General features: G+C 47.6%; 2 protein-coding genes across 6 annotated transcripts in view; both read left to right on the forward strand.

The window, feature by feature from the left end:
- Positions 1-2,598, forward strand: part of USP4 (ubiquitin specific peptidase 4) — a 78,409-nt gene extending 75,811 nt beyond the window's left edge. For 2 of the 3 annotated variants that reach the window (XM_017868085.1, XM_017868086.1), the window contains 2 exons: positions 1,247-1,335; positions 1,696-2,598. In XM_017868085.1, coding sequence (XP_017723574.1) covers positions 1,247-1,335; positions 1,696-1,854 — 248 coding nt within the window. In that variant the 3' untranslated portion in view covers positions 1,855-2,598. The remainder of the gene's footprint in view (positions 1-1,246; positions 1,336-1,695) is intronic. The other variant, XM_017868087.1, reaches the window with a different exon arrangement.
- On the forward strand, positions 2,229-9,787 carry CUNH3orf62 (chromosome unknown C3orf62 homolog). 3 transcript variants are annotated; one of them, XM_017868091.1, is made up of 4 exons: positions 2,864-2,959; positions 3,305-3,719; positions 5,416-5,507; positions 8,703-9,278. In XM_017868091.1, exons 2-4 carry the CDS (start codon positions 3,310-3,312, stop codon positions 8,966-8,968), a joined length of 768 nt encoding a protein of 255 aa, XP_017723580.1. In that variant the 5' UTR covers positions 2,864-2,959; positions 3,305-3,309; the 3' UTR covers positions 8,969-9,278. The 3 variants fall into 3 exon arrangements, with proteins under 3 accessions (XP_017723578.1, XP_017723580.1, XP_017723579.1); XM_017868090.1 differs by having other exon boundaries at positions 2,925-3,006; XM_017868089.1 differs by having other exon boundaries at positions 2,229-3,719; positions 8,703-9,787.
- Positions 9,788-9,930: the final 143 nt, after the last annotated feature.

Below are 9,930 nucleotides of genomic sequence, written 5' to 3' on the forward strand. Positions count from 1 at the left end.
CAGGCACCCGCCATCATGCCCGGCTAATTTTTTGTATTTTTAGTAGAGATGGGGTTTTGCCATGTTGCCCAGGCTGGTCTTGAACTCCTGGGCTCAAGTGATCCACCCTGCCTTGGCCTCCCAAAGTGTTGGGATTACAGGTGTGAGTCACCGTGACCAGCCTGTGTTCATTTTTATTTGCTAATTTTTGCATACAAACATACCATTTGGGCAAGTTTCTCATCCTCAGTTTTCTCATCCATGAGGTTAGGCTGGTTGTGTGAGGGTACACATTGGGCCTACAGTTGGAACTTCAAGATTGAAAGCCACCATTGCTGCTATTGTGTCAAGCACAGACTGTGTGAACTGGCCGTGAACACCTTCTCTGTTGCCCTTTCCCATGATCCTCACTACCACTTTGTGCAGTCAATGCTATAGTGAGGAACTGAGGCTGCAGTGTTGAACACCTTACCTAAAGCCACACGGTAAGATGACACTGGAAATCAGATCTCCATTGGATTCTGAGGTTTCTGAGAGTCTGGGTGGAGCAGGAACTGGGCTGGGATTGCTGTAATAAACACATCCTGCTTGGGAATAGTCTAAAATCGAGACAGGGAGCATTGTCTGTGAGAAGTGCTTAAATCATTGTGGGAAACTGTTACCCAACCACAGACTCTGGACTCCTAGTTTGAAAGATAAATTTCTTTTTTTTTTTTTTTTTTTTTGAGACAGAGACTAAGGTATATTGTTCACATCCCAGCTCTGCAAACCCAAACACCCAGTGTTCCCCTAACTGGGATTATTCTGCAGGCTCCAGAGGCACTAAGCATTCTGTTGATGTTAGTAGCCACCTGCCTAGACGCAGTGGGGGAGATTGACTTGACATGTCCTTGTGAGAGCTATTGTTTTGCTTAAATCTTCAAAGTTTCAGCTCCTTTTATAGGTTCCCTGGTTTTAGATTATTGCACATAGCCATCCTGAAGATTGGCACTGAATAGCTCTATTTTTTGGATTATTTTCCCAAAATTATAGTTTAAAACCTTGGTCCCTGACAGCTCCATTTTTAGCCTTTTCATCCTTTTTGAGAAGGAACAGATTAGAAAAGAAGGTGAGTTGTTTTTTGGTTGTTAAGACACATACTGTAAACTATTTTTCATTTCAGGGGTTTTGTTTTGGGGATTTTTGTGTTTATTTAGTGCATGCCTAATAAGCTAGCCAGATTAATTCTCTGGAGACCACTAGAGTATTTTCTTTGTTAACTTGGCAGACACTGCATATGCGAAGAACAAACTGAATGGGAAATGGTATTACTTTGATGATAGCAACGTGTCCCTGGCCTCTGAGGATCAGATAGTGGTGAGTAGGCCATGATATGTGGTTCTTCCTCATGTCTTTATGGATTAAAGCTGGGAAGAGCCTCTATCAGGCTAGTTGGTTATTTCATCATCCTGATGTGACAGTGGGAGCTAGGTGTGAGAGCTGGCTGGCATTCCTTCAGGGACCTTCATAAATGAGATGCTCAGCTCACCTCAGAGTTCTCTGCACAGGGCTCCTTCCATTCCCCGCTTCCTGGCAGGGGCAGCCATCCTCAGGTGGAAGGGTCTCCACTGTGTGGATATGGCAGATCTTTGAGGGTTTTGGACAGCTAGAAAAAAGCTGGGGAAAATGGGTGATTTTTCCAACCACTGAATGGCCTTTCCCCCTCTTGTATTTTAGACTAAAGCAGCTTATGTGCTATTTTACCAGCGTCGAGATGATGAATTTTATAAGACGCCTTCACTCAGCAGTTCTGGTTCCTCTGATGGAGGGACACGACCAAGCAGCTGTCAGCAGGGCATGGGGGATGATGAGGCTTGCAGCATGGACACCAACTGATGCTGACTCCACGATCCTGCCACCCTGCAGCACCAGCGTAATTCCCCAGGAGAACATCTTTGACACTCTGCAGGCTGCTAGTGTTCTAAAAACCAGACAAGGAAATACCCTTCTTTTATGAGCAGAAGGGGAAAAAAAAAAAAAAGACTGTTTACCTAGAAGAAGCTATGTCCAGTGGCTGAATTATTTTTATTTTTAAACAGGTGGTGAGAAATTTCTGTGAAACCTGTGAAGCTGAAAAGGGGTGGGATGGGGGTACACAATGGAGTATGTCTGATGGATCCCAAAGAATGGAGAGAAACACAGGCGCTGAGTATGGAGCAGCCTGGAGACCCACCCCACCTGCAGGGCTGCCCTGAGCGCCTGGATTTCTGGTCCTGATGCTGATACTGGTTACCCCAAGTAGTCTGCTCACAGTAACCCAAGCCTCAAGTAAACTCCCCTTTCCCTCACTATGTGCACTGATACGGGTTTATAATTTTTTGAAAGTTACCCACTGAAGCCCATTTCTCCGTTGAGTCATCTTGTAATTTCCAGCTTTCTCCCCGCTAAGGAAATGAAGATATTTAGTGTTGGGGATCCTGGCCCCTCAACCTCCTTTGGAACCCAGCAGTTATGTTATATCCCCTGCTACCCTAGATGAATTAAGACGGTTAAATGCTGCGTGGAACTTTTATTAGATAACACACTTTTTATTAGGTAACACTTAAAGGAAGTCAGTACATAAAACTGCCTGGTGCTTTGTCCCGTCCAGTTGTTTCCATGTTGGCTTGAGAACAGAAATCTTTGTGGGAGTTGTCAGCCTGGAAAGGGCTCCAGTTCATGCCGATTTAGGGTAGTAATACATTTTGGTGTTACCCAGATGCTTTCTAGAACAGGTTCTTTCCTCATCCCTGCCAAGACTCTTACCGGGGCCCCGGTGGAAAGACCCGTCCCCACTCCCACCGAGGGGCCAGCTGCCGCGTGTGGGGCCACAAGGCCTTAAGGAACCGGACGTACGGGTCTGGGCTTTTTTGACCTTTAACCTAATCCGTGGGGGTCTGGGGCCTGCGCGGGGCGCGCGCATGCGATGACCGTTGGCTGGGTCGGTGTCACTGCGCTGCGGGTGAGGACAAAGACGTGGCTGCGACCTGCCAGAGGGCGGGGTGCGGGGTACGGCCCGGCGGCCTGGGAGCCGCGGTGGGGCGAGAGGCAGTGGCGGGTCAGGCCAGGAAGCTGTGGGAAGTGGGGCGGGGCGTCCTTGGGGTTTCTGGCAGATCGCGGGTTCGTCCGCGATAGCCGACAACCGCCTACTCCAGGAGGAAAGTCCGAGGCTTGTGGGTCCTGCTTTAGCCAGGGCCAAGCTCCGGGAAATCGTGGCCGATCGGGGTGGTTTGCAGCCTCATTTGTAACATTGTTGTGTTGCCCTGTGCATTTCCAATGCATTACATAAAGGCATGGTCGCTTTTAGGAGAAATGTCTGAAAAACTAAGAAGATGCAGAAAGGAACTGACTGCAGCCATTGACCGGGCCTTTGAAGGAGTTAGTTATTCCCAGGAGTGCACAAGCCAGCGGAGGCTGGAACTGAGCGCCGCGCCGCTCTCCTCCTCGCTGCCCGTGCACAGGCTCCTCTGCAGAAGACATCCTCTGGCAGCCTGCTCCTCTGCTGTTCCTTTTGCTGCTGTCCCATGTGCTCCTGAGAATGAGAACCCTGCCTTTGCAACAAACCATGCCCTGGTAAATGCAAAACCACATGCTTTGTGCCCCGAGAGAAAACCTCTGACCAGCAAGGAAAATGTATTGATACATTCCTCCATTTTGGCATCTGAAAGAGAGTCTTGGAGAACTGCAGGAGAGGGGGAAAACTGGAGAAAAGAAAATTTAAGGTGATTCTAATTTTGATAGCTTAACAGCTACAATTAAGGGGATTCTTGTTTCTGAAAAAATTGTTGAAGATCCTAGATTTAGTTCATGACAGTGCTCTTACCTCCTCTTGGCAACTCTGTGACTGCATTTGGGGAGTTCATAGACATTCTTCAGAATCTGGCCTAGGAAACAGTTATATTTTGTGTATGTGTTCCAGTTGAGGGGCTAGTTGTCAATCGTTGATGTCAAACCAGTCATGGAAACCACTTTGCAGTACCCAAAGGGGTAGTGGATGTAAAATAACCTGGTGTTTAAAATAACCTTATTTTTTAAGTTGCAGAAACAAAGTCTTAATTCCATCTTAACTCCTGTGTTTGAATCTGGACACTGGGGCCTTTGATACCCTCCTTTGCCCACATTAGGGAGAGGCTGAATTGAAGTCTGGGCCCTACTTCCTGGATTATTTTGCCTCTGCTCCCCACTCTTACCCCAGCGTTTTTGGACCATCACCAGGTCTCCTCTAGACTTTTTCTCCCAAGTAACTTGAAATTGCCTGGTCCCAGACACCTTGACTTGGAGAAGGGATGAACATAAGAGATGAAACTTCAAAGTTCTGCCATCTTGGCTGCTTCATAGGAAGGGAATAAAGAGGCCATTTAATTCATTCAACTCCACAAAAAATTTTTTTCCTTTCAACTCCACAAATATATTGGTACTCATAAGCAGTGCAGGCCTTATCGGGTGTGGTGGCACACCTGTAATCTCAGTACTTTGGGAGGCTGAGGTGGGTGGCTCACTTGAGGTCTGGTGAAACCCTGTCTCTACTAAAAACACAAACAGTAGCCGAACGTGGTGGCACGCATCTATAATCCCAGCTACTCGGGAGGCCGAGGCAGGAGAATTGCTTGAACCCAGGAGGCAGAGGTTGCAGTGAGCTGAGATCTTGCCACGGCACCCTAGCCTGGGTAATAGCAAGACTCCATCTAAAAAAAACAAAAACAAAAAAATGCTGGGCACAGTGGCTCACGCCTGAATCCCAGCACTTTGGTAGTCTGAGGCGGATGGCTCACCTGAGGTCAGGAGTTTGAGACCAGCCTGGCCAACATGGTGAAACCCAGCTCTACTAAAAATAGAAAAATTAGCTGGGCGTGGTGGTGGCCGCCTGTAATCCCAGCTACTCCAGAGACTGAGGCAGGAGAATCACTTGAACCCGGGAGGCAGGCAGAGGTTGCAGTGAGCTGTGATTGCGCCGTTGCACTCCAGCCTGGGGGACAGGAGTGAGACTTCGTCTCAAAAAAATAAAATAATAAAAATAAGTAAATAAATAAAACAAACAAATGCAGGCTGGGTGAGGTGGCTCATGCCTGTATTCCCAGCACTTTGGGAGACCGAGGTGAGTGGATCGTCTGTGCCCAGGAGTTCGAGACCAGCCTAAGCAACATGGCTAAACCCTGTCTCTGAAAAAGAAAAAAAATTAATGCAGTCTGTAATACAGGCATGTGAGTCTGTAATACAGTCATGTGAGTTATTACGGTAAAGCTGTTAGTTTCTCCACTGATGTAGCAGTTTCCAATTGTCCTCTAATCAAAGCATAAATGACAAGATCACTAGTAAGTTTTTGTCTTTGAGATTATCTAAAACTGAGTTTCCCTTCAATATTTTCTTGAAAGAGAATCTAATTCCCCACCTTTTCTTCCCCCCAACCTGGGGCTGCAGGAAAGATATGGAGAGAGATTTGAAGGCTGACTCAAACATGCCACTCAACAATTCTAGCCAAGAGGTCACGAAGGATCTGCTTGATATGATCGGTGAGTACAGTGGGCCAGTCCATCCTGTCCTTGGGAAGGTAGGTCCTTCACATGGGTCTGAATCAGCAAGTATCTCAGATTTAAGAAACACTCTCGGCCGGGCACGGTGGCTCATGCCTGTAATCCCAGCACTTTGGGAGGCCGAGGCGGGCAAATCACGAGGTCAGGAGTTCAAGACCAGCCTGACCAATATGGTGAAACCCCGTCTCTATTAAAAATACAAAAATTGGCCGCGGCGCGGTGGGATCAAAGCCTGTAATCCCAGCACTTTGGGAGCCGAGGCGGGCGGATCACAAGGTCAGGAGGTTCCGAGACCATCCTGGCTAACACAGTGAACCCCGTCTCCTACTTTAAAAATACAAAAAATTAGCTGGGCGAGATGGCGGGCCCCCTGTAGTCGCGCAGCCTACTCGGGGAGGCTGAGGCAGGAGAATGGCGTGGACCCCGGGAGGCAGAGCGGCTTGGCAGTGAGCTGAGACTCGCGGCCCCCCACTGGCAGTTCTCCCCAGCCTGGGCGACAGAGCCGAGAATCCATCTCAAAAAAAAAAAAAAAAAAACCAAAAATTGGCCCCGCAGCCCGATGGCTCACCGCCTGTACCCCAAGCACTTTGGGAGGCGAGGCAGGCGGATCACGAGGTCAGGAGAGTGAGACCATCGCTGGCTAAACATGGTGAAACCGCCGTCTCTACTAAAAAATACAAAATATTCAGGCGGGCATGGTGGCGGGCTCCCCTGTAGTCCCAGCTACTTGGGAGGCTGAGGCGAGGAGAATGGCGGAAACCAGGAGGAAGGAGCTTGCAGTGAGCCCGAGATCGCGCCATTGGCAGCCTCCAGCCTGGGCAACAGAGCGAGACTCAGTCTCAAAAAAAAAAAAAAACAAAATTAGCCGGGCGTGGTGGTGCATGCTTGTAATCCCAGCTACTCGGGAGGCCGAGGCAGGAGAATAGCTTGAACCTGGGAGGCAGAGGTTGCAGTGAACCGAGATTGCACCACTGCACTCCAACCTGGGGGACAGAGTGAGACTCTGTCTTAAAAAAAAAGAAAAAAGAAACACTCTCTTCTAGTTTGAGTACCATACCAAGATCTGTCTCTTAAAATTTTTTTTAATTAGCTGGTCACAGTGGTGTGTGCCTGTAATCCCAGCTACTAGGGAGGCTGAGGTGGAAGGATCACTTGAGCCCAGGAGTTCAAGCTATGATCATACCACTGTACTGCAGCCTGGGCAACTGTATGAGATCCCATCTCAAAAAAAAAACACCACCACCACTTTTTGGGGGGAGAGACAGAGTCTCATTATATTACTCAAGCTGGAGTGCAGTGGCACAATCACAGTTCACTGCAGCCTCAACCTCCCTAGGCTCAGGTGATCCTCCCAGCTCAGCCTCCCAAGTAGCCGTAGTACTACAGTAGTACTACAGGTGCACGCCACCATGATTGACTAATTTTTGTATTAGGGTTTTGCTATGTTGTCCAGGCTGGTTTCGAATTCCTAGGCTCAAGTGATCCACTTACTGTAGCCTCCCAGTGCTGGGATTACAGGCAAGAGCCATAACGCCTGCCCAAAACACTCATCTTTTTATTTGGTAGATTTGTTTTGCTCAGACTCTGCATTGAGTACAGAACTGAATGTTAACAAACCCTGTTCCTTCCCTCATACAGTTGATTATCTTGTGAGGTGATACATCAATCAGGTCATGTCATAAATGTCTAGATACATTGAGTCCCTGAAGGCAAGGGATGGTGGCCACTAGGACATGGTGATTGAGCTTAGATTTTTAGGAAACAGGACATAGGCAAAAAGGAGAGAGTAGTTTAGCTGGGGTCGGTAATTAAAGGTTAGGAGAAGGGCTGGGCACAGTGGCTCACACCTTTAATCCTAGCACTTTGGGAGGCAGAGGCGGGCAGATCACTTGAGGTCAGGAGTTCGAGACCAGCCTGGCAACATGGCGAAACCCCTTCTCTACTAAAAACACAAAAAATTAGCCAGGTGTGGTGGTGCACGCCTGTAATCCCAGCAACTTGGATGACTGAGGCATGAGAATTGTTTCAACCCAGGAGACAGAGGGCAGAGGTTGCAGTGAGCCGAGATCGCACCACTGCCCTCCAGCCTGGGTGACAGAACGAGACTCTGTCTCAAAAAAAAAAGAAAAAAAAAAAAAGATTAGGAAAACAATTAGAAGTCAAAAGCTTTCCTATAATTCTACCACCCAGAGATAACCACTGTTAATACAGTATAGCATACATCCTGTCAGACTTTTTTTCTACATACAAATCTGAATGTCTTGTATGTGAACTACATGTGCTCTATTTTTTGTTTTGTTTTTTTATTATTAGTAGTAGTAGTATTTTTTATAGAGACGAGGTCTTGCTTTGTTACCCAGGCTGGTCTTGAACTCCTGGTCTGAAGTGATCCTCCTGACTCAGCCTCCCAAAGTGCTGAGTTTATAGGCACACCATGCCAATGTGCCCTGTTTTTAAAAAACTCATACTACAGCTTCTAGTAAAGGGATGTATAACCTGGGGTGCTACCTGAAGCTATTGTTTCTGAAGGGTCTCCAGGTTATGAGGGAGGAAAGGAAGGCCTGGTGAGGGTAGGTACTCACCCTGGGCCACAAAGTAAAACCCCTGTCAGCCTGTGAGTCTCCTCCACTAGCTCTAGGAGGTAAACTGAAGTCATTACTGCCTCTACTCACCATCTCCCTTGGCCTTCACCAACATCAGGAAGCCTTTTTTTGAGACAGGGTCTCACTCTGTTGCCCAGGCTGGTCTCAAACTCCTGGGCACAAGTGATTCTTCTACCTCAGCCTCTCAAGTTTCTGGGATTGCAGGTACACACCACTGCTCCTGGCTGGGCAGCATTTTGATTACCCTAAAGACCTTGTTTTTTTTTCACATTGTGTCTTGTCATCCCTGAGAGCCAGGACAGACAACCACGTACATTTCTATACCCTCACACTTACACCTTTCTTGGGGACTGGCATGTGTTTGGAACTCAGTAAAAGCTTGGGCCTGAAAGGCAGGTACCAAACCCACCTTAATTTGGCAGTCTGGCAGCCTGCCTGTCCTGGGGCAGGAATGCCTGCTTTTGCATAATCCCTGACGAATGACAACCCATTCATGGTTTTTAACTTGCACCTGAAATGTCTTCAGAAACCTTCCACTGGAATTGTAAAGCTGAATGTTCTTATTTTTAAGACCATACAAGCATCCGAACTATTGAAGAATTGGCTGGAAAAATAGAATTTGAAAACGAATTGAACCACGTGTGTGGTCATTGCCAAGATTCACCCTTCAAAGAGGAAGCCTGGGCCCTGCTCGTGGACAAGAGCCCTCAGAAGGCCTCAGATGCTGACCCTGGCAGCCTCAAACGGGCTTTTGATGATCATAATATCATTGAGACTGTTCTGGACTTGGAAGAGGACTACAATGTGATGACCTCTTTGAAATACCAAATTGAGTAAGGACAGTTGATCTAAGCTTTGATTCCTTACAGCAGGAGGCTGCCCTTCAGCCTGAGCAGAAGCAGCCACAGTGGCCGTCAGGGGCCACATTTCTCAAAAGATTGGCAGAACCTGAATTACCAGACCCTTTTTAAATCCCAGTTATGTTCCTTTTTAAGCTGTTAGACCAGTTTTTTTGAATTCCATTGCTTTGAAATGTTTCCTATTACTGATTTTTTTTTTTTTTTTTTCACTTTCCTTGACCTCTCGAATGTGTTTTTTTGATTGATGTTCAATATACCCAGTACCCATGGTACGTGTGGGTTGTGGGCCTCTTCTGTGTCTCTTGGTGTTCTTTTCCATGGACCCCTAAAAAAAGTGCAGGAGTGGCCAGGCACAGTGGCTCACGCCTGTAATCCCAGCACTTTGGGAGGCCAAGGCGAGTGGATCACTTGAGGTCAGGAGTTTTGAGACCAGCCTGGCCAACATGGGGACACCCCATCTCCACTAAAAATACAAAAATAAGCCAGGAGTAGTGGTGTGCACCTGTAGTCCCAGCTACTTGGGAGGCCGAGGCAGGAGAACTGCTTGAACCCAGAGGCAGAGGTTGCAATAAGCCTAGATGGCACCACTGCACTCCATCCTGGGTGACAGAGCAAGACTCCGTCTCAAAAAATAATAATAATTTAGCTGGGCGTGGTGGTTCATGCCTGTATTTCCATCTACTTGGGTGGGGGCTGAGGCGAAAGGATCACTTGAGGCCAAGAGGTGGAGGTTGCAGTGAGCTGAGATCGTGCCACTGCACTCCAGCATGGGTGACAGTGAGACCCTCTCTCAAAAGAAAAAAAAAAGGGGAAGAAAGGAAACTGAATCTCAGGGAAGTGCCCACCTCCTGAGCTAATAAGAAGGAAGGAATATGGGGGTGAGGCAGAGCTGATGAAAGGCTGTTTTTTGCTTTGATTTTTTTTTTTTTTTTTTTTTTT

Source organism: Rhinopithecus bieti, unplaced genomic scaffold, assembly GCF_001698545.2.
Source record: "Rhinopithecus bieti isolate Rb0 unplaced genomic scaffold, ASM169854v2 scaffold_3875, whole genome shotgun sequence".
NCBI classification, from domain to species: Eukaryota; Metazoa; Chordata; class Mammalia; order Primates; family Cercopithecidae; genus Rhinopithecus; species Rhinopithecus bieti.

Bases quoted from the DNA above. Each gene is read 5' to 3' on its own strand.
- CUNH3orf62 (XM_017868089.1), top strand. From the start codon at position 3,274: ATGCATTACATAAAGGCATGGTCGCTTTTAGGAGAAATGTCTGAAAAA. The intron at 3,720-5,415 runs GTGATTCTAATT...CTGGGGCTGCAG, and splicing joins TGGAGAAAAGAAAATTTAAG to GAAAGATATGGAGAGAGATT. The intron at 5,508-8,702 runs GTGAGTACAGTG...CTTATTTTTAAG, and splicing joins GGATCTGCTTGATATGATCG to ACCATACAAGCATCCGAACT.